This window comes from Engystomops pustulosus, chromosome 2, assembly GCF_040894005.1.
Source record: "Engystomops pustulosus chromosome 2, aEngPut4.maternal, whole genome shotgun sequence".
Classification (NCBI taxonomy): Eukaryota; Metazoa; Chordata; class Amphibia; order Anura; family Leptodactylidae; genus Engystomops; species Engystomops pustulosus.
In genome coordinates, this window is record NC_092412.1 from 41248322 (window position 1) to 41272866 (window position 24545).

The 24545-nt window shown below is 43.6% G+C and overlaps 1 protein-coding gene across 3 annotated transcripts in view; it reads left to right on the forward strand.

Annotated features, from left to right (window-relative positions):
• MTUS2 (microtubule associated scaffold protein 2) overlaps positions 1 to 24545 on the forward strand; it is a 366148-nt gene that overhangs the window by 280501 nt on the left and 61102 nt on the right. For all 3 annotated transcript variants that reach the window (XM_072134356.1, XM_072134358.1, XM_072134357.1), the window contains exons 6-7: positions 3822 to 3911; positions 8487 to 8698. In XM_072134356.1, coding sequence (XP_071990457.1) covers positions 3822 to 3911; positions 8487 to 8698 — 302 coding nt within the window. The remainder of the gene's footprint in view (positions 1 to 3821; positions 3912 to 8486; positions 8699 to 24545) is intronic.

The following is a 24545-nucleotide window of genomic DNA, read 5'->3' on the forward strand; positions in this document are numbered from 1 at the left end:
TTCGTTGTTTGTAATATTTATCCAACATTGGTTGTTCATGTGTTTATTGAAAAGAGGGTGAGAGGTTGGATTGCAGGCGATTGCAGTATATTTTGGGGGTGGGGATAAAAATAGCTGATAAGCAAAAAGGGACTGAACTCAACAGTGCCGACTGTACACAGATTATTTTTATCCTGAAGGCATCACCACAAGCTACATACCACTGCATTATATAGTGTGGTGCCTATTTATGGCACAACCTAAAACGGTGAGCATAATTTAACCTTTTTTCTCAATAACATTTCCCATACGGTATAACACTATTAGCTCTCCCCCCTGGCCTTCTTTTCTCTACCCCTATATGTCCTGTAACCCCTGAATGATACCCTCCTGACTGTTTGCCACTAGTTGGGGCTTAGTGCGTACAATAAGAATACCACCTATAGTAAGCTCCCCCACTAAACCGTATTTCCAGCTCAGCAGGAGTGCAAAGTATTACATATCCAGTCTCCAGTCTTTTCTCTCCATGTGCTAAATATCCAATGTTAAAAATGGATCTGTAAGAATATATTAGTGGCTGTCACTGTAGGGGTGCATAATAATTATAGAGAAGTGCGAACATATTTTGTTATATTTAAGAGTCTTTTGATTTTATAATAGGTAATGAATCTTTGAGGAGATGATGAGGTAGATCCACTGCATTTATCAAGTGTCTTATTATTTTCCAGGCCTCTCTGTAAGGATGATACATTGATTACATTACATAGTAATAAGGAACCCAAAAATCTGTATGGAATTCAATGAACCAGCCTCATGGAACAAAAAAAGTCTTAGAATTCTCAAAAACATGAAAAGTTTTCTGCACAAACCAGTCCTGATATGTAAGATAGACAGGATGCAAAATTGGAATGAAATGCTGATTACTGCTAAGATTTTCCTTACTGCTGTATTTATATAAAAGGATGTATGACAAGAACAGGTTAAATTAAAAACTATCACTGCTCAGCTTACTGACTGCTCAGCCTGTGATTGGCACTTCCTGTATATTCAGATTGGAACAGGAAGTAGTGTCTCAGGGATACAGAGAGCAAAATTAGAGGATAATTTATGATTACTTGATTTTTTCAGAAATAATGTAGTATCCATTGATTAATATTTGAAAGGGTACACCATGCAACTAGAACAAATTATTAAAGTATATCAACCTAAAACCTTTATTTAGCAAAAATAAGTAATTATCATAATTAGAATACAAAAATTAAAAAGAGTGTTTCTGTGCCTCATCAAACTTATGTGTACATAGTCCTAAATGAACAGGAGGGAAGAAGGAGCCAGCTGCAGCTGGATGCAGTAACCAGCTATACTGCCTAATAAGAGTGTGAAAAACTTTCAATGTGTTTACTTAGAATCACCTGCACTGCCCTGAAAAATATATAGTGAAAACTGTTTTCAAGCGTACACCACGATACAGACCTAGATTGCTATGAAAGCAACCACAAAATGGTTAAACTCCTATAACCCAAAGGTATAAAGACTGGTTTGAGTAGGATAGTTGCAGGTATCTCTAGATGGGACAATACTATTATTGGATCACCAGGATCACAACGTTGAATAACCAGAAAGATACAGCCAGTGGGCCATGGCATAGATAAAAAAGCAGCCAGCAACTTTCACATATGAAAAGTCACCTGCAGCAGCATGTGCGCCAGCAAGGGGACAGTAACGCCAAATGCTTGCAATAATCTAGTATTTGCGGTTATTTTAGAGCCTCTACGCCACTGACGTGGCCCTGATAAATATGCCCCAGTGTCTTACTTTCCCTTGGCTTGTAATTCTGTAAGTCTTCCTTCGACAAGGTCTTCTGAAACTGTCTCTCCATACCCCTGTGACACAGAATCACTGGTTGGACCAAGTAAATCTGAAGTAGTTTGAGCTTCTAACCTGAGCTCTTCCATTTATCTTTGCACAACCGGAAAAGAACACTCTGGAAATATAGAAGACTTACCGCATTACAAGCCACTGCTACTATCTACATTATCTACACTTTATGAACCAATGTGTATTAGTGCCAAATATGAGTGAATCATCCAAGATTTAATCCTTTGAAGCTTCTCCAAGTATTTTTAAAAAATTTATTCAGGTCTAAATGGAAACAGTCCCAACCAATGTTGCTCTGATTTTCCTGGAGCCAGAGCATTTATCCAAACCTTAGGGTTCTTTCTCCTTGGCATTGTGTTTCAGCTTCAGTTGTGTCTCCATTGTTCTTCCGTTTTGTCTCCGTGATGCATCTGCTTTGTCTCAGTGTCTCAGTGAAAGAAAACAGGTGTTGAATTCATTTTTTTGGTGGACCCTTACATTTCTATTGCCTTCCATGATCTCCATCAGTGAAAAAATTAGGACATTTTTTACAGACAATGGATATCACAACGGACATCAGTGAAAATAAAAGCCAATGTGAAAACACTGATAGAAATTAATGTCTCAGTGAGGCATCCGTGGAAATCACTGAACCACAGACGTGAAAAGAAACGCCAATGTGAAAGAGCCCTTAATGCTATGTTCTGAGATGATTGACACCAATGGCACCAAAGCCACCATATTAAAGGATTAGTCCAAAGTTAATCAGTAAATCTGCAGAATCTTACCAAATCATTCAAACAATTAATCAATGGCTCATCTCAAATGGGTGCCCATCCTAAAGAAGTCATTCCAGATACTTCTCAGCCACAAGATAATCTCATTACAATATATAGACATATAATTGGACAATATCAATGATTTGTAGCAATGATAGAAGAGGCATAACAGCTGCTGCCTAGTAAGGTTTTTTTTCCTTATTCTGGATCAACACTATGATTTTTGTTTACAGTTTTATTCCAATGAATTAATTAAATGAGATAATTTTCATTGATTTCTATCCTATTATTGTGAATGTTTCAAAGCAACAAAGTGGCAAATACAAGCAGCTTGTTCTATAGCCTAGAAGGTCATGGCTGGCACCATGGGGCTGTCAATCTTTACTTCCCAGGGTGAGAATCTGACAGATATTCCCTGTAGAGAAGTTACAGTAGTGCAGGTTGCTGTTGTGGATCGTGTGTTCCTGGTGGAATTCGAGTTTAAAAAGCATTTCAATGCAATAAAAACAATTTTACAGCCATATCATGTGATCAGTGTAGCATGTGGGATCTCTTTTTAACCTCTTAACCATTGGTCAGATATCTGATCCATTAATGTTTTGCTGTCTGGAGCAGTATGTAGAAAGAATTTGACTTGTGTGGTACATTCTCCAAAGCTGGAAAGGTTCTCTTCCCTCTTACTATCATGTCCGGGACGATGGATAACAAATCTTTGCAAATTTTTCAGGGGTTTTGTAGCTACATTTACTCATTCACTTGTTTACCACATGGGGCACATTTACTTACCCGTCCGCTGGAGTTCACAGAAAGTGCAGTGTCCGATGATAATGCACTGTGCCGTGATTCACTAAGATGGTGCGCCCGATATCCTGCATGTGTCACTTCCCCGTTCAGGTCCGACAGAGTTCACAATCTTTTTAATGGTGCATGTACGCCCTAGGGCTTGCAACGCAATTTGAAAGTTAAATCCAGTGCTAAGTCCGAATCAGTCGGACTGACGGCACTACTCAATGTAAGTTTAGTTCATTATACATTAAATCAAATGGTAGATTTCCTTTAAAAAAAAAACCTTCACAGAAAAATGTAACTATAGATGAGAAATTAATAGTCAACATATCAGAGAGACCCAACTGGGCAGAGGTGAAAAAAGCAACTGGGTCCACCAGGTTTATTCATTTTCCTAATATATTTTTTTAATTTTTCCAGGTTTGAAGAAGGAGATCCAAAAAGATCAAGAAGTTACAAAGCCTGCCATTTCATCGCCAAAAAAACAAGTGACCAAGGTGCACTCACCAGGTAAGTAAATGGAAGGACAAGCTCTTCTGGTTCCTAAGGAAGGGATTTCTCGGTGTACATTCCTCTTCTTATAGTCCTCAGCCCCCTAGAAAATGTTACTCTTTTATCTTTGTGCTCAATTCATATTTTCATTAATCTCTAAAATTGGAATTTTAACTATATGTAGTACAGCTCTGTAGGTGTCGTCTTTCTCTCCCGTACAGATGGGTGCGTCACAAGAACAATAGGGAACATGTACTAATCCTGTGTAAAACGGAAGAGGCAATTTGGCAGGGATTGGCTGAGGCTTGCCATACATTTGTGGCTAAATATTTTGTAGCAATCTGGAAACAGAGAGGGGATTTAACTCTAAAAAATTGTCAGAAATCTGGAATTCGGGCAGAAAAACACTTAACATGACATCTACCCCATTTACCTGCTGATTTGTGCAATGAAAAGTGCAGGTTTTAGCGGAAAAGGGACAAGTCTTAGCAGAGATCTAAATTTTGGCATATTTTTTTTTCTTGAAAAATGAATGTGTAAGTGCGTCACAAGGGTTGGTGTTGAGGGGTGGATGGTGAACTGTTTGTCTTCTCTGTGTGTTTGTACCTTTTCTTCTTTTTCTCCTGCTGCTGGCCAGCAAACCTTTGTCTCTGTCCACTATTGTTTCACCAGACAAACCAGTTCAGCAGTCACCACTCAGCATTACCTGATCTTACCTGTGTGTGTGCAAAACCTGAGCATAGGGTGAGCTGGGGTTATATAGCTGCACCTGATCACTGCCAGGTGATGCAGAGCTGAAGCCATGCAGGTTTATATTTGTATTTCTTACTTTGGTTACTTTGTGTATATTTTAAACTCCCCTTTATTTTTATATTGTGTATTATATTGTCTTGTGTCATTATGTATATTAAGTAAGAAATGTATCTTTGTGTGATGTTTGTTGTTAAAGGTGCAACCCAAGGGTGTATCCCTTTAAAACTCAAGGGAAATAGTTGGGTATTTAATGACACCTGTGTGTACATGGATTGTTTCTAGATCAGAGTGTCTGATCTGACCACAGGGGAGCTGCTTGTTCCAAGGTAGCGGCAACCTGACCCCTGAATTATCTGCATTTTTGTTCTGTACATTTTATTTTTGTGCAAATAAATGCAAGCCTTTTCTTTGGACCTGAAGCCTGAGTAAAGATTTATATTTTTTAACGGCCAGAAGACCCCACATCTCAACAGTTGGTTACTGGCATTGTCCCTGCAATTGATGTTATTGTTTGTATGGTGAAAATGTATTCAATTTTCCATGATACTTTCTGTATCAATTCCTTACTATTTTCTAGATCTCTACTTTCTGGCACTCAACAAGAAGCTTCATTGTTTACTTTGTTTACATTGTGAATAATACTGGTCATGTGATATCACACAGGTGCACAGCTCATTATATCACAGAGTAATCAGAGGTGTGTGAAAAACGAGTGGTGCACCTGTGTGATATTCTTGTGCAACATCCACAGATTGTTTGAAAACATGTCAACGCGTTTGTGGCATCTAAGTGCCCTTAACTTTCTTCAGACCACCTGCTGACTTTAGACGCCAGCGGGTGCAGGTCCGGAGTCTGCAGCAACATCTTTAGAGTTTTCTACTGCTCCAGCACTAGCCCGAGACCTTTTCTGCCCCAACATCGCGTTGAAGCAGCTTTGGAGCTAGTACGGCCATGAGTCTTCTTGAAAATGTTGCGACAAGTTTTTCACACCTGGATTTGGGGATCCTCTGCCTCTTCCTTGCAGATCCTCTCCAGTTCCCTCAGGTTTGATGGTGTACATTGGTGGAAGCCATTTTCATGTCTCTCCAGAGATGCTCAACAAGGTTTGGGCCCGGGCTTAGGCTGGGCCAGTCAGGAATGGTCACATATACGTTCTGAAGCCTCTGCTTTCTTATTTTAGCTGTGGTCTTGGGGTCATTGTCTTGCTGGAAGGTGAACCTTCAGCCCAGTCTGAGGTCCAGAGCATCTGGAAGACGTCTTCATCCAGGGTATCTCTGTACTTGGCCACATTTATCTTTTTGGCCGCATTTACCTTCAGTTGCAACCAGTCTCCCAATCCCTGCAGCTGAAAAACCTCCCCATAGCATGATGCTGCCACCAAAATGTTTTACTGTTGGGTCTGTGTTTGGCAGGTGATGAGCAGTGCTTGGTTTTCTCCAAACATAACACTTACAATTAGTTTGGCTAGACGGCCAGGTCCAGGAAAAGTTGTGGTTGTTCCAAGCTTTTTCCATTTAAGGATTATGAAGGCCACTGTTCTTAAGAATCTTGAGTGCTGCAGAAATTATTTTGTAACTTTTGTCAGGTCTGAGCCCTGCCACAATCCTGTCTATGAGCTCCGTGGGCAGTTCCTTAGACCTCATGATTCTCCTGTGCACTGACATGCACTGTAAACGAAAAGGTCTTATATATACAGGTGTGTGCCTTTCCTAATCAAGTCTAATCAGTTTAATTAAACACTGCTGGACTCCAATGCTGGACACCAATGAAGAAGTAGAACCACAGACTGGAGGAGACACGGAGGATCAGAAGGAAATGAACAGCATGTGTCACAGCAAACTGTCTGAATACTTATGACTATGTGATATTTCAGTTTTTCTTGTTTAACATCTACATTTCTGTTTCTTTTCTGTCAAGATGGGATGCAAAGTGTACATCAATGAGCAAAAAAATAACTTTTTTGATCTTACCAATTGGCTGCAATGCAAAAAAAATGAAAAATTCGAAGAGGTCCGAATACTTTCTGTACCCACTACATATATATTTTATTTACCTATCCACCTATTTGTTGTAATTGATTTCGGTAAAACCTTCCCAACTCTCGGGCTAAAATCGCTCTTATGTCCTTAAAAAGCTTCACTTTACTTTTCAGTAAAAGTGTCATCATCACTTGAGCCTGACAAGGGGAATAAAGAAGTTGCCGGGACCTGAGTTTTATCTGGACTGAAGTTTTCATATAAAAAATTTACGCTGACAATTTGAGTCTGACACTTAGCATAATGAATTCTTCCCAAAACAGACAGACCCATGACCATCTGTGTCTCTGTCATCCTCCTCAGTGCGGCAGATGTTTGATTCTACCTGGCAACTGAAGAGCCGTAGAGACAAACTCCTATCATCTCATCCTAGAAAACTAGGTGCTAAATATTCCAATATGCTGCAATTTATTAAACGTATTCATCTTTTAGTTACTCTTTTTAATTATTACCCGATGTAATACATATTTAAAGGGGTTTTCCAAGACTGATTTACAGACCACCAATGAAGCCTCTATACTCTATAGATTGACTTAGATGGTATTGCCATTTGGCCACATTGACTTGACTTATAAATGTGACATCACGGGCCGGATCACTACAGATTTGATGACCTATGATTAGTGATGAACAGACCCGTACCACAATGTTCAGCCAGAATTAGGGGTAAGGCTCATCATTTGCCAGTAACAACCAAGATTGGTACAGGCACAATCTTTAGATGACATGGCATGAAGCGGCAATCCTTGAGAAAATGCCGGTGCACAAGCCATATTTAAATGCTGTTGATGGCTTTGATTGTGGGTGATACCAGTGGGGGTGATTGTTTGGGTACCCAAACTTTCAAGTTTGGATTCAGCCGAGCCAAAAAATTGTATACCAGTGACCTAAAATACCATGTTTCTACTACAGTGTACATGACATGATTCTGAGTGACGATATTTCACCAGCCTGCGACTATCTTTCATACTAGTCTAGTGATTGTACTATTTAGCTCCAGCACCACCGGCTCGGACAGTGCGGCACAATCCTTCTCCTGGACGTTGCCCTCAACAGGAGCCTATTGGCAGTGATAATACTAACCAGATTATTTATGTGCTTCAGTGTTATATTAACCCTGCGCTACGTAGGTGTCAGAATAAAGACTGAGCATTAGGCCTTTCTAGGAACTTCAAATTTAACCGTTCAACTACCTCAAGGGCCTAATAATTTTTTGAGCATTATACCGGATGAAAGCAGCTCTCTGGGTTTCCCCTTACTAGACGTTCTCTTGTCATGGCTTCTGTCCTACCTCACGTCTCTATAAGATATCTTGGCTCCAGTTAATTTGTAACTGCAGATTTTTTAATACTATGGATTTAATATGAACGGTTAGATTATACAAATTGATATTGTAGAACCCTAAACAATATACTGTAGTGCATTATACCAACTTTTTAAGCATTTCCAATCAACATGGACAAATATACATCCACTATCAATAGTTTACATGTGACATTATATATTCTACAAGATGTAATACAATATCATGTAATAGGATATTGTAGATTTTTAAAATTTTTTTCTTAAATTTTTTTATTAAATACAGATGGGTCTTCTGGACCTGCCAGGACAGGTGAATTTCAGGCCTATAGTAGACTATATCCATGTTACAGATCTAAGGGCACTTTGGTGATCAGAAATAAACTTAGCATAATAATGTCATATTTTGGATGTATATGTACCCCATACTCTGTACAAAAATATTGCTATAGAAATAAAAAAAAATTCTTTTTACATAATAGTTCTTACGGTTACATTCCAGGACACCCCAAACTGAAACCAACAATCACAAAGAACGGCTATGCAGCCAAATCAGAGATACAGACCCGAGACCCGGAGCGACCGACTGTGCAGAGGTTAAAGGAGAAATACGAGGAGCAGACGAAGGAACTATTATTTGTGCGGAAAGAGTTACAGAAGAATAGCTGTGGATTTCTAGTCTTTGCTGTCACCACTCAGTATTTCTTTGATAAGGTAAGAAACAGAAGTCCTTTGTATTACCTATTTTATTGTGTTTTTACAGATATGTGGAAGAATTGTGTGTCAGGATAACGCCATTTCTACCCAAACTCCGGAATGAAAAACATTCAGATGTAGTGGTATAAAGTATTCATACCCCTTTTTAATCAGCAAAAATTTGGAAAAGATCATATTATTTTCTTTGCACTTCTTTGTGTTGGTCTATCACATTAAGTATCAATAAAAACACATTTAAGCCCTTAATGACGAGGCCTGAAAAGGGTTTTCTGCCAGGCCATTTTTATAGAAATTTCCTACATATTGGTTCAAGGCCATAACCTTTTTTTTAAGTGCGCTACCTGAAAAAATGTTGCACCATTTTTTTTCATGACACATAGGGCTTGTTAAAAATCAACCAATATTCAAGAATTTTTTTTTATTATTTTTAGTTTTATTTGGGGCTAAAGTCCGATGCATGGTACATGTTTTTAAAGTCCGATGCATGGTACATTTTTTTAAATTTTCAACTAAAATTAACAAAATAAATTAATTCCCTATTGTGTTATGGATGTTCTGATATATATATTGGGGCAGATTTACTTACCCGGTCCTGTTGTGATCCCGCGGTGTGTTGTCCGACGAGGATTTGGGTCCGGCGCGATTCACTAAGATCGTGCGTCCGAGTTCCTGCATGTGTCACTGCTGCACCGATGTCCGCCGGAGTTCACCTGCTTTTTCCTGGTGCAAGTGAGTGCTTGATCTTGTGACACATTTCCTTTTTAAATTCCGCAGTTTGTCTGAATCCGTCGGGTTGTCCGACGCCCCCCCCTGATTTCTGTCGCAAGCAACCGGTGCCGATGCGCCACAATCCGTTCGTGCCAAAAAGAGGGCAAAAGAGAAATATTTGGGAAACCTGACGAAAGTGCGGCGTTCGGACCCTTAGTAAATGAGCCCCAATGTGTATAGCCTTGGGCAAAGAGGGAGACCACAGCAATGCTTTTCATAGTGTGCAGCAAGAGATTTTATACTATTTTATTGGCAAATATTAATGTGTATATGTATATATTGTGAGAAAGTGAGAGGTGTTGTGTGGGAAAACCGCTATCTGTCTTACAGGCAGATGAAATGCTGGTGGTAAAAGCCCTGGGTTTGTCTGCAGTAACCCAAGGGTTAATGCAGACATGATAAGCAGGGATAGTCTGTTTTGTCTGTGTTGGCCTAGCTAACACAGACACATTGGTAATGTCCGTACTGGGCCTGCTTATTATGTAGTAGGGGTAGGCTGGTAGTGGGACTCCTACTCCACCCGGGCTTCGGTCCTGGGCTTTTGTATAGCCCACAGGTGCAGGTCACAGGCCTCGTTAGGGCCTGATTTAGTCTGCAGGCCAGAAGCAGTAGGAGAGGCCCTACCTGGAGAGCTGAAAGTGAGATTGCATTCTCACAGCAAAGGTAACTGAGGGTCTCCTGTCTTGCTGCTGGCCAAGAGCGTGTGCCAGGCAGCCTGGTACCCGGATAGCTAGGGTCCTCCAAATGTATTAGACAGCGCCTAGCCGGGCAGGAATTACTTTTATAATGTTTTTGCATGTGCCTAAGCCAAGGCTGAATTTGTGTTCTGTTTTGCAAGTGTGAATAAACACTTAAGTTGGACTTTTAAACCTGCGTGTGTCACTGCTTCCTGCACTGCTACCAGTCAACTACCAGAGCAATTCCCCACATATGGTGGAGGATGCGGGCAAAGTGCAGTGAAGTATACACTAGTGCATGTCCTGGAAGTTGACAGCACTGAAGCTGCAAGCCACAGCCATGGAGGAGTTAATCAAGCAGCTTGTCCAGTCCAACGTGCAGCAGCAAGAGACAAACAGATTGCTGCTCCAGCAGATAACAGCCCTGACCGCTGCTCAGCAAAGGACTGTCCCAGCAATGACGGTGAAGGACGCCAGGAAAGAGGTCCGCAAAGCTATGACCAAGATGACCGCTGAGGATGATGTGGAGGCCTATCTGACAGGCTTTGAGAGGGTGGCCACCCGAGAGAGGTTGCCACAGCAACACTGGGCAGAGGTGTTGGCCCCCTTCCTCGTCGCTGATCCCCAGCAGGCATACTACGACCTGAGCGAGGAGGATGCCCGGGACTACTCCAAGGTAAAGGCAGAGATCTTGGCCCGACTAGGAGTGGATCAGCATCTACGCGCTCAAAGAGTGAATAGCTGGAGATACCAGGAGGCGCTACCACCGAGGGGGCAGATGCACCAACTTGTTCACTTGGTCCGCAAGTGGCTCCAGCCGGAGACATCCACCCCAGCCCAGATGGTCGAGAAGGTTGTTTTGGACCGTTTCCTGAGGGCCTTGCCGGGTGAGATCCAACAATGGGTGGGACACGGGGACCCGTCTGATGCCGATGCGCTGGTGGGGTTGGTGGAGAGGTTTTGTGCCACTCAGGCCCTAACAAAGAAAGCCCCTTATACCAAGACAGGCCTTAAGGCACGGAAGGTCTTGTCACCCACAAATTCCCGGGGCAGGACAACGCCCAATGTCCGGGAAGTACCCCAGGGGAGGAGGAGGGGGGAGGCTCCCACCTGTTGGACCTGCCATGAGCCAGGTCATATTGCAGCCCATTGCCCCAATTCCTCAGAGCCCATGGACTGCAGTTCCGCCAGAAGGGTTTCTCTCTATGCTGCCCTTGTCTACACAGCTACTAGCCCCGACTCTGCTGATGAGCGCCACCTGTGCCGGGTGACTGTGGCAGGGCATCCAGCGTTGGCCCTGCTGGACTCAGGCAGTCGGGTGACCTTGATTAATGGGTCCCTCACAGACCCCAAGGCGGTCACAGGGCGCACAATTGGAGTCCTGTGCATCCATGGGGACGTAAAGGACTACCCCACCACAGTTATTAACTTCCAGACCTCTTGTGGAGAGACACTACATGAGGCAGCGGTTGTCAAGAACTTGCCCCATGACCTTATCTTGGGACGGGACTTCCCCATGTTCTGGACTCTATGGCGGGGAAACCAAGAGTTGGGGGGTTGTTCTCCTGTGTTGTCTGGTCAGATCTCTGAAGCCGAGCCTGATGACCCAGACTCTGGAGTTCCTGCCGTAGGGGTGACCGCCACAGAAGATGGAAGTGTAATGTTTCCCCTAGATGTTATGGCAGGCGAAACTGAGGAGGTAGTGACAGGACCGCAGTTGTCTGATTTGGAGGTATCCCGTGACAACTTTGGTACTGCCCAACTCCAGGACCCCACTCTGGTCCGCGCCAGAGAAAATGTGGTAGAAATTAATGGCGTACCTCAGCACCCAGGTGCGGATAAGTTGTTCCCTCGTGTGGTGGTAAATCAGGAGTTATTGTACCGCATTGATAAGGTCCACGGTGAAACCCGGGAGCAGTTAATGGTGCCTCAGCCATATCGTCAGATGGTGTTAGACCTTGCACATAAGCATGTGATGGGAGGGCACCTAGGTACCACAAAAACTCTGGAACGCATCTTGCAGCGTTTTTACTGGCCAGGAGTATATGAGGGGGTAAAAAGGTATTGTGAAACTTGCCCTGATTGTCAATTGCATGCTCCCATGGTACACTTTCGAAGTCCGTTGGTACCTCTGCCCATTATTGAGGTACCCTTTGAAAGGGTCGCCATGGATTTGGTCGGTCCTTTAGTTAAATCTGCTCGGGGGCATCAGCATATCCTGGTAGTCATGGACTATGCTACCCGATATCCTGAGGCCATCCCACTGCGGCACACCTCTGCGAAACTAATTGCTAAAGAGTTGTTTGCCATGTTCTGCCGGGTGGGACTTCCCAAGGAGATCCTCACAGATCAGGGGACTCCTTTTATGTCAAAAGTCACCAAGGAGCTATGTCGGCTCTTTAATATTAAACAGTTACGCACCTCTGTGTACCATCCTCAGACGGATGGATTGGTAGAACGGTTCAACAAAACTTTAAAGAGTATGCTAAAAAAGGTGGTAAACAAGGATGGGAAGGACTGGGATGTACTATTGCCATATCTAATGTTCGCCATCCGAGAGGTCCCACAAGCCTCTACTGGGTTCTCACCGTTTGAGTTAGTGTATGGCAGACATCCCAGGGGTCTCCTGGACATAGCCAAGGAGACATGGGAACAAGAGCCCACCCCCCACAAAAGTGTAATAGACCATATCGCAGATATGCAGGACAGGGTGGCAGCCGTCATGCCCATTGTCAAGGAGCATATGGAGAAGGCACAAAGAACTCAAAGCCGGGTTTATAACAGGTCAGCAAAAGTAAGGAGCTTTAGTCCCGGTGATCGTGTGTTGGTGCTAGTCCCCACTGTAGAAAGTAAGTTTCTCGCTAAATGGCAAGGACCGTATGAGGTTATAGAGAAAATAGGAGAGGTGAACTACAGGATACGTCAGACCGGACGGAGAAAACCCGAGCAGACTTATCATGTAAATCTGTTGAAGGCCTGGAAAGACAGAGAGAGTCTGCATACAGAGATGGTCCTGACCAGTCCACCTCCTGCGCTACCCTCACAGGCTGCAGATAAGCCTGTGCCGGAGGCAGAAGTGCGAATAGCCGATACCCTTACCAAAGAGCAACAGCGAGAGGCTCGAGAGTTTGTAGCAAGAAATACAGATGTGTTCTCAGAGTTGCCAGGCTACACATCTGTAATTAAACATGATATTGTCACTGAGCCAGGGGTAAAGGTAAGATTAAGGCCGTACCGAGTCCCTGAAGCTCGTAGACAAGCCATATCAGAAGAAGTTCAGAAGATGCTGAAGCTAGGGGTTATTGAGGAGTCCAAAAGTGAGTGGGCCAGTCCAATTGTTCTAATTCCCAAACCGGATGGGACGTTGCGATTTTGCAACGATTTTAGAAAATTGAATGAGGTGTCTAAGTTTGATGCCTATCCCATGCCCCGGGTGGACGAGCTTATTGAGAGACTAGGGGGTGCTCGGTACTTCACCACCCTGGATCTAACTAAAGGATATTGGCAGGTACCCCTGACAGATAGGGCTAAAGAAAAGACAGCCTTTATCACCCCTGAGGGCCTTTTTCACTATGTTGTATTACCGTTTGGGCTTCATGGGGCCCCCGCTACCTTTCAACGGTTAATGGACATAGTGTTAAAGCCACATAGGAGATACGCCTCCGCCTATCTAGATGATATTATCATCTACAGCCAAGACTGGGCGAGTCACTTGGCCAAGGTACAGGCCGTAGTGAACTCTCTAAGGGCAGCGGGCCTGACTGCAAACCCCAAGAAGTGTGCGCTGGGAATGGAGGAGACACACTATTTGGGGTATGTGATCGGTCGAGGTATAATTAAACCTCAGATCAACAAGATTGACCCTATACAGGGTTGGCCTCAACCAGTGAGCACAAAGCAAGTCAGGGCATTCCTGGGCATTGTAGGGTACTACAGACGGTTTATACCAAACTTTGCCACCGTGTCCGCTCCCCTGACAGACTTGCTGAAGGGTAAAAGGCCTGTCATGGTGCGGTGGAATGAACAAGCAGAAGGTGCTTTTCAGGCATTGAAGTCTGCGTTGTGTGGATCTCCCATCCTCATTGCGCCAAACTTCAAGAAAGAGTTTATTGTGCAGACGGATGCGTCAGATGTAGGACTGGGAGCTGTCCTGTCTCAGGAGGTGAATGGCGAGGAACACCCCATTACTTACCTGAGCAGGAAGCTCACGCCAGCTGAAAAAAATTACAGTATCGTAGAGAAGGAATGTCTGGCGATAAAGTGGGCATTAGAGTCCCTACGGTACTACTTGCTGGGACGACAGTTCCGTCTCATAACTGACCACTCTCCTCTCACGTGGATGAGTAGAACTAAGGAGAAGAATGCCAGGGTCACTAGGTGGTTCTTGTCCCTCCAAAATTTCAGTTTCATGGTGGAGCACAGAGCCGGGAAGCTACAGGGCAATGCGGATGCCTTGTCCCGAACGCATTGCTTAATGTCAGGAGTTCGCCCCGGTGGGTCTGAACTGAGGGGGAGGGTATGTGAGAAAGTGAGAGGTGTTGTGTGGGAAAACCGCTATCTGTGTTACAGGCAGATGAAATGCTGGTGGTAAAAGCCCTGGGTTTGTCTGCAGTAACCCAAGGGTTAATGCAGACATGATAAGCAGGGATAGTCTGTTTTGTCTGTGTTGGCCTAGCTAACACAGACACATTGGTAATGTCCGTACTGGGCCTGCTTATTATGTAGTAGGGGTAGGCTGGTAGTGGGACTCCTACTCCACCCGGGCTTCGGTCCTGGGCTTTTGTATAGCCCACAGGTGCAGGTCACAGGCCTCGTTAGGGCTTGATTTAGTCTGCAGGCCAGAAGCAGTAGGAGAGGCCCTACCTGGAGAGCTGAAAGTGAGATTGCATTCTCACAGCAAAGGTAACTGAGGGTCTCCTGTCTTGCTGCTGGCCAAGAGCGTGTGCCAGGCAGCCTGGTACCCGGATAGCTAGGGTCCTCCAAATGTATTAGACAGCGCCTAGCCGGGCAGGAATTACTTTTATAATGTTTTTGCATGTGCCTAAGCCAAGGCTGAATTTGTGTTCTGTTTTGCAAGTGTGAATAAACACTTAAGTTGGACTTTTAAACCTGCGTGTGTCACTGCTTCCTGCACTGCTACCAGTCAACTACCAGAGCAATTCCCCACATAATATATATATATATATATATATATATATATATATATATATATATATATATATATAGTATTTGTTTTTTTTATACTTAAAGGGAACCTACCTTCAGGATTCTATTTATTAAGGTAGATCTGATGGTAGCTTCCCATCATTATCCTAAACCCTAAACTATCTTTTCCTAGTCCTAGAACAATTTCTAATCTCATTTACAGTTGATCAAATATATCAGCAAATTTTCAGGAAGGCTACTGGGGCATGGAGTAGCCTTTCCAGGAAGTAGGGCCAATGGCTACTCCACTATTCTCTGCGATGTCTCCCTACTTGTATGCAACAAATTTGAATCTGGCGTGCCACCGGCTTCTGTGCTGGCCATGAGTGACGATGTGCACGTGCATGCACAGTAGCTCTGGCTTTCGTGCCGGGCACGAGTGACAATGAGCTTGAGTGCACCGAGCACTGAAGTTGGAGCTACTGCGCATGCACAGAGCTCCAGCAGCCGGAGGCACACCAGATTCAACTTGGCCACGGGCAGATAGAGGGAGAGAGGCTCCTACAGGGGTGTGGAGTAGTCTTTGCTCCCGCTCCCTGGAGAGGCTACTCCACATCCCAGTAGCCTCTCTGTAGATTAGGTTAGAAATTGTTAGGTGGCAGTGATGGCTCCTCTGTTCACTGCATTGCGCCACAACAGGGATATGCATCACAGCAGGAGAAACTGCAGGAATGATGAAAACGTGGGTGCAGACTTGGGGCCCTGCATCGGCTGACGTCTAAAGTCTGTGGCTTTAATCTTTAAAAGTGAGGAAAAGTTCATGGTACTTTAAGCTTATTGCATTGAGAAAAGTATAAAAGATTATTATAGTCTGTGTGGACTGATGGAATAAAGCATCTCCCATAGACCAGGGGAGATATATATAGGTAGGGTGTCACCAAACTGCCTTATAATAATAACATCTTTATTTATATAGCACCATCATATTCGCATGCACTTTACAAATCATACATAAATCAATAAAATAACATTACAGATTTATAACATGGTCATATGAGCCCAAATCCTAAGAGCTTACAATATTGACCACCGGCTGTACAGGGCAGTCACATTAGTACAAGGAGACTGCTAAAATCAAGAAAACACCCATGAAGTTATGGTTAGTGTTATCTTTTGAGGGACCTGCAGTAACAAAGTTCAGCCACTACACAGAGTATGGAGCTGTTCTTCCTGTTCCATTCACTATGTTGATTCTAGTCAGGGACACCCCCGGGATCCATATCACAGATCGCGGGTGCACCCGTGCCCCCCTCCGCGGCACAGGCCCTGCTCCCGTGGACTTACCTCTCCAGGTTCCCGCTCCCGTCTGGACTAGGTCCCGCTCCCTAGGGTGTGTGAGCAGCGGTTATTCAAGATTTAAAGGGCCAGCGCACAGGTGATTGGTGCTGGCAACTTCCGGGTCTGCATTTAATCCGGCGGCTCCCATCATTCCCAGCTCGATCTTCAAGCCATTTCCCTGAAGAGAAAGCCATCCTGTGTATTCCAAGCGTTCCTGTGTGTCTCCAGTGTTCCTGTGTATTCCCGTGTATCCTGCATTCCAGTACCTCCTCCTGTTTTCCCATGGTCCTGCTCCTGCGTTCCTGATCCGTGTGCCAGTCCGTTGCTGTGTTCCTGATCCGTGTGCCAGCTCCTGCGGTTCCTGACATGAGTCCTAGTGTGCCTTCCTGTGCTGTTCTCCCGCTGTCATCTGGGTATAGACAGTCTCCTGTATTGCTACCTTGGCTAGTCGCACCTGTGGAACGACCTGTTGGTATCCCGCCGCAGCAACACCATCCCGCTTTGGTGAAGACCAGGTGCCACTTAGACTCCGGTCCCAATTGTCCGCTTGTAACGTCTGCCACGGTAGTCCAGAGGGTCCGCAGACTCTGAGCCCTGACAATTCTGACTATAGAAGAAGAAGAATGAGCTAATTGGTTGGGTTCCAAGTATCAGACTCTTGCCAATTGACAGGTCATCAATAAGAATCAGATGAGATACCCCTTTAACTCACATACTATGTAGTAATAACTATGATTCTGCATGTTCTGTCCCAGACTATACAGCAAAGATTACAATAGAAATACATCAAAGTCGAAGTCTCAAACATAACATAAATATTCTAAAAAAAAATGATAAAATTCCAACAAAAATATGTTCAGAATTGAAACCTTATATAAATTATGATATGTTGCATATCATATGATTTTCCCCCGCTGAATCACTCTGTGTAAACAGTAGACTTCCTATAGTAAGTTCCTTGTGCTGAGTCCTGAGAAAGTCTTTATTAGTGAATGGGATTTGATGACATCTGAGACAAGGCTTGTGGAGTCAGTAGTACGAGACGGTCAAAACACCGGTGGATAATTTATATGTGAAGTGTGAAGGATATTGGAGGAGACAGCGCTGCGGGTCTGGAATCAGAAATCACATGACAGAAAGACAAATGAGTTTCCTGGGAAGATAACCCTTCATGTATTTACAGACCTTCATGCTGACAGGTATTAGTGTGTATGACATCTGCCTGAGAACAGCATAAAATTGCATCATGTTTATCCAAATCACTAAATTTTCTCATAAAATCACTACAACATTATTGCATTATTGTATGTTAAATTATAAAATGGTATCACGGTTTCTGCCAATACATTTTTCTTTATGTGTGTGAAGGTATATCATTTTTTATACCAATTTTTAAAGGAATTCTAGCAACAAAATCCAGCATGATAAAACAGGTCCCCTACTTTCGAACACCCGACTTACAGACGACCCCTAGTTACACCTGGACCTCTGGATGTTGGTCATTTACTGTACTTTAGCCCCAGGATATAATAATCAGCTATAACAGTTATCAGAGGTGTCTGTAATGAAGCTTTAGTGTTACTCCTGGTTCTTATGACAACCCAACATTTTTAAAATACAATTGTCGCAGAGACCAAAAAAAAATTGGCTGAGGTCACAATTATAAAATATACAGTTTCGACTTACATACAAATTCAACTTAAGAACAAACCTACAGAACCTATTCTGTACGTAACCTGGGGACTGCCTGTACTCATGGATCCAGACACCGTGACTTTGGTAACCTTTTTATATTTGATATACATGGCCTCCTTCCTTCTAAAAATCAACATTTAAAATTATGCTAATGAGCGGTAAAGGCCCTTGGGCTGCTCTGAGCCCCGTTGTGCTGCATATTCACAGGCCATTAGACCCTCCACCTTTGCTCGGCACTTCCCCCTCCACCTGCCTAATGTAATTGATTTTAGAAGGAAGGAGGCCATGGATAACTATTATAAGAAGATTACCACAGTCACAGTGCCTGGATCTATGAGTAAGTGTCCCTGGTTTATCCTGATGGATTTTGATGGTAGATTTTCTTTAAGGGTTTCCATAATCTCTGCTCTCTATTATTCCTTAAGGGGAGGGGCTTAATGGAGTTGCAGAAGCCATGAAATGAACATGGTAGAGCATGGATCATTATAAAGTACAACAATAAAAATGCTACTAAAGCCATAATAACATTGACATCGAGTGATCATTACAAAAACAGGAAAAAAGAAACAAGCTATCAGTACTGAGGCCTTGAAAGCCATAGAGTATATAAGTATATAAAGCAGTGTGATTTCCAAAATGCCTGATGGTAGATCTGCCTACGTTTACAGTAGTGTCAATGATCCACAAGGGAGCTTCGGAAGACACTTCAATGTTTCAGATATTTACAGGCAGTCTCCAAGTTACATACAAGATAGGGTCCATAGGTTTGTTCTTAAGTGGAATTTGTATGTAAGTCGGAACTGTATACTTTATAATTGTAGATCCAGACAAAAATTTTTTTTGCCCCAGTGACAATCGGAGTTCCAAAATTTGTTGCTGTAATAAACCAAGGATTATCAATAAAACTTCATTACAGACACCTTACAGCTGATCATTGCAGTCTGGGACTATAGTAAGATCCAGAGAGCTTCACCAGAGGTCACAGTGGGCAGAGGGGTCCGTCTGTAAGTTGAGGGTCCTTAAGTAGGGGACCGCCTGTATTGTCATTTAGCATTTTCAGAAGCAGTAGTTTATAGCAGTTTATTATAAATAATGCACAAATAATAAAAAAGAAACCCAACAATCTCATAATTCTCATAATACTCTGATCCTGTGTTTGGCTGTAAGATAACTGGCTGCAGTATGATCCTCCTTTCACTGCTCTAAGACAACTGGCCACAGCAGAATCCACACGAAAAATATCCACACGAGCAATGGGTGTTTGTTTAAGGATTCCTTTTGATTCAAGTCTTACACTGCAGATGAAGTTTGTAAGGACCTATACCTGGGATTATGTAACTAAACATAACTGCTCTAAGATATTGAGTGCAACATTCTCCTCATCCAACAGCTCCAAGACAGCAGGCTACAGCATGCTTTCCACCCATTCCTCTAAAACAACAGGCTGTAGACTGCTCCTCCTACTCCTCTAAGAAAAGCAGGTTCCTCCTCCCACAGCTCTAAGACAACTGTCTGCAGCAGAATCCTCCCCCAACAGCTCCAAGACAACTGTATGCAGCAGGATCCTCCCCCCACAGCTCCAAGACAACTGTCTGCAGCAGGATCCTCCTCCAACAGCTTTAAGACAACTGGCTGCAGCAGGATCCTCCTCCCACAGCTCTAAGATAACTGGCGGCAACAGGATCCTCCTCCCACAGCTCTAAGACAACTGGCTGCAGCAGAATCCTCCCTCCACAGCTCCAAGACAACTGTCTGCTGCAGGATCCTCCCCCCACAGCTCCAAGACAACTGTCTGCAGCAGGATCCTCCTCCAACAGCTTTAAGACAACTGGCTGCAGCAGGATCCTCCTCCCACAGCTCTAAGATAACTGGCGGCAACAGGATCCTCCTCCCACAGCTCTAAGACAACTGGCTGCAGCAGAATCCTCCCTCCACAGCTCCAAGACAACTGTATGCAGCAGGATCCTCCCCCCACAGCTCCAAGACAACTGTCTGCAGCAGGATCCTCCTCCAACAGCTTTAAGACAACTGGCTGCAGCAGGATCCTCCTCCCACAGCTCTAAGATAACTGGCGGCAACATGATCCTCCTCCCACAGCTCTAAGACAACTGGCTGCAGCAGAATCCTCCCTCCACAGCTCCAAGACAACTGTATGCAGCAGGATCCTCCCCCCACAGCTCCAAGACAACTGTCTGCAGCAGGATCCTCCTCCAACAGCTTTAAGACAACTGGCTGCAGCAGGATCCTCCTCCCACAGCTCTAAGATAACTGGCGGCAACAGGATCCTCCTCCCACAGCTCTAAGACAACTGGCTGCAGCAGAATCCTCCCTCCACAGCTCCAAGACAACTGTCTGCTGCAGGATCCTCCCCCCACAGCTCCAAGACAACTGTCTGCAGCAGGATCCTCCTCCAACAGCTTTAAGACAACTGGCTGCAGCAGAATCCTCCTCTCACAGCTCCAAGACAACTGGCTGCAGTATGCTGTTCCCCTCATTCCTCTAAGACAACTACCTATAGCATGCTCCTCCTACTACTTTAAGACAACTGGCTGCAGCAGGATCCTCCTCCCACAGCTCTAAGATAACTGGCGACAACAGGATCCTCCTCCCACAGCTCTAAGATAACTGGCTGCAGCAGAATCCTCCCTCCATAGCTCCGAGACAACTGTCTGCTGCAGGATCCTCCCCCCACAGCTCCAAGACAACTGTCTGCAGCAGGATCCTCCTCCAACAGCTTTAAGACAACTGGCTGCAGCAGAATCCTCCTCTCACAGCTCCAAGACAACTGGCTGCAGTATGCTGTTTCCCTCATTCCTCTAAGACAACTGCCTATAGCATGCTCCTCCTACTACTTTAAGACAACTGGCTGCAGCAGGATCCTTTTCCCACAGCTCTAAGACAACTGGCTGCAGCAGGATCTTTCCTCTGCATCTCCAAGACAACTGTCTGCAGCAGGATTCTCCTCCCACAGCTCTAAGACAACTGGCTGCAGCAGGATCCTCCGCCCACAGCTCCAAGACAACTGGCTGCAGCATGCTTTTTCTCTCACGCCTCTAAGACAACTGCCTGTAGCAGGCTTCTCCTACTACTCTAAGACAACTGGCTGCAGCAGGATCCTCCCCTCACAGCTCTTAGACCGTGCCATAGACATCTATTGTGCGGCCTTTTCAATAACCCCCATATGTTCTTGTGTGTGAGGCCTAACAATCAAACTTGGCACAGTGCCTTAAGAATAAGCGATTCTGGATGTAACAAAGTTTAATTTGCATTTATTTAGTCTATATATCTCAGGTATAAAGATAACATAATAAAGAAGACGTATCAGTATTGCCATAGGGCTTCACTACATTACAAAAATGGCATAAATTGTAGCAAAATGCCATTATATATCCCCATTAACCACACCCCTTTGTCTAGAATAGGTGTTGCATGCTATATCCACATTGTGTACATTGATTTTTTCAGTGTCATTACTGCAGATGAGGTTACTGCGCGCTAACACTGAGTTACACAGCGCTATTCTTCTCCGTATTATGACCCCATGGGATGCTTGAGGTTTCACAACAACGTCAACTAACGAAAGATGAGATTCCTTCCGGGGCTTTACCATCAAAATGTTTCATTTGCTTGGATAACCTTGTCTTTATTAAAACACAATTCACTCTAATGATCCGACTGTATCCATTGGAAGCCGGGAGTCAATGGCTCTTACTATGGAGTGTAATCCAATACAAAGTAATGATTTCTGTAACTAATGACTGAAGGTCTGGAGCCGCTATATAATAGGTCACATGCATTGTAAAATCTGTAATTATGTGTGCAATTACTCCCTCGCGTTACATGTTATATATTGTACGCACTGTAAATGTTCTCACTCCTCACAGTCACTGCACGTACAGAGGTTATGAAGGAGCAGTCCAGGATTACACACGTTTCTTTTCTCGTCTTCTTTTATTACCTTTTTTTCCAAATATGAACAGCGCCACATTTATTCATAGGCCGCATTTGATATTATTTGTGTAATGAAAAGTTATACAATTTTCCAATATACTTTCTGTATCAATTCCTCTTGGTTTTCTGGATCTCTGCTTGCTGTCCTTCTATAGAAAGTTTCTGTGTTTCCTTCCATTGGATTGAAATCCGTTTCTGGTCATGTGATATCACACATGTGTACGGCTCCTTATATCCCTGGTGAAATTATGTCATACAGGTGCACGGCTCATTATAACACACAGCTCTGATTATTCTCTGTGATATAACGAGCCGTGCACCTGTGTGACATCACATCACCATGGGTATATAAAAAGTTGTACACCTGTGTGACATCACATGACCAGTGTTATAATGAGCCATGCACCTGTGTGACATCACATGACCAGGGATATAACGAGCCGTGCACCTGTGTGACATCACATGACCAGAGATATAACGAGCCATATACCTGTGTGACACCACATGACCAGGAATATAACGAGTTGTGCACCACTGTGATATTACATGACCCGCAATATTACAAGCCGTGCACCTGTGTGACAACACATCACATGACCAGGGATATAACGAGCAATGTACCCGTGTGACATCACATGACCAGGGATATAACGAGCCATATACCAGTGTGACATCACATGACCAGGGATATAACGAGCCATATACCTGTGTGACATCACATGACCAGGGATATAACGAGCCCTGAACCTGTGTGACATCACAAGACCAGTTATATAATGAGCCGGGCAACTGTGTGACATCACATCACCAGGGATATAACGAGCCGTGCACCTGTGTGACATCACATCACCAGGGATATAACGAGCCGTGCACCAGGGACAGTTGTTTATCCACTGGAAGTAAACAATGAAGCTTCCTACAGAATGACAGCAAGCAGAGATTTAGAAAACCATTAGGAATTGATACAGAAAGTACATTAGAAAATTGTATAACGTTTTATTACACAAACCATGTCAATTATTTGCTGAAAGTGGAAAACTCCTTTAAAGGGGTTGTCCGGGTGTTAAAAAAAAATATTTTTTAAGAAAAATCTTGGATTCCGTATTGTATTTATTGCATGAAGAATTGTATTCATAGTTGTATTAGCAATCCTTATTTAGTACATTTGGTGTGCATCAGTTAGTTTGCGATGGAGCCTCAGGGTGCTCTCAAAGCACATCGAGGTCATTAGCATATTTTTAAGACTCTAGTTTTGACAAAAATAGTCTGTCCGAAAATAGTCTATAGTTCCTAGAAACCAGACATAGAGGAAGATAAAGTATTTCTGATATGTAGCTCGCCGTAACACTGATGCAACCTAAGAGATTAACCTTAGTTTCTAGGTTCTAGATTCTAGTAATGAATGTAGGGGCTTCTGAAGTGACCCTTCCCCGGCAGCCTCTAAACTTGACTCATCTAAGGCAAATATGACTCTTCTCATTTTTACATGACTTTGGAGGAGATTTTACATAAAAGAGGAAATTCTAGAAATGTCATGCCCTACCTAAGGGGGGTGGTAGTTTAAAGGGGTAAAATCTGGTAACAATGTCCCTTTAAACTTGAGCCTGCCAGATTAGTAGGAAATTGTGAGTTTTCTTTTTTCAGGTAGTCTGGACTTTTACTGATTCAGTCCCTAGGTTTCGTCTGTAGAGTTGCAGTCACTCCAGCAGTACAAATAGGTGAAGCGTAACTGTGAAATTAGCAGAACAAACATAAAGCTAGAGGGAGAAATACTGAGCTGGGTCAGGCCCAGGGTCACATCCAGAGGAGGACTACTAGTTCACAAATCAGCAAACACGAGTAAAACACAAAGGGCAAGCTGCAGGTATATAAGGAAAAAGTCTAAGTAAAGAAACCAGGGATAAGAAAATATAAACCTGTGATTTCTAGTAACACCATAATGGATACAGTTCATGAAAAACCCAATTCACATGATGAATAAGAAAATTACAATGTAAAATTCTTAATATTTTTAATGTAGACTTCAAGCTTAGCAATGTATCACTCGAGGAGCTGCATTTTCGATTGGTTTTTGTCGCAGTCAGAATCGCGGCAGACATTGCCCAGAGCAAATCCATCTTGTCTGCCCCTTAACTTATACATTTATTTTACCTTCTATTACTCTGTGGCAACTACAGGGGCAGCAGCCATAGCAGTGTATGTAAGTATATAAGCCAGATGTGGCTCTTTTGATGGCTGCATCCGGCTCGCAAACAAATCTTTGATAACAA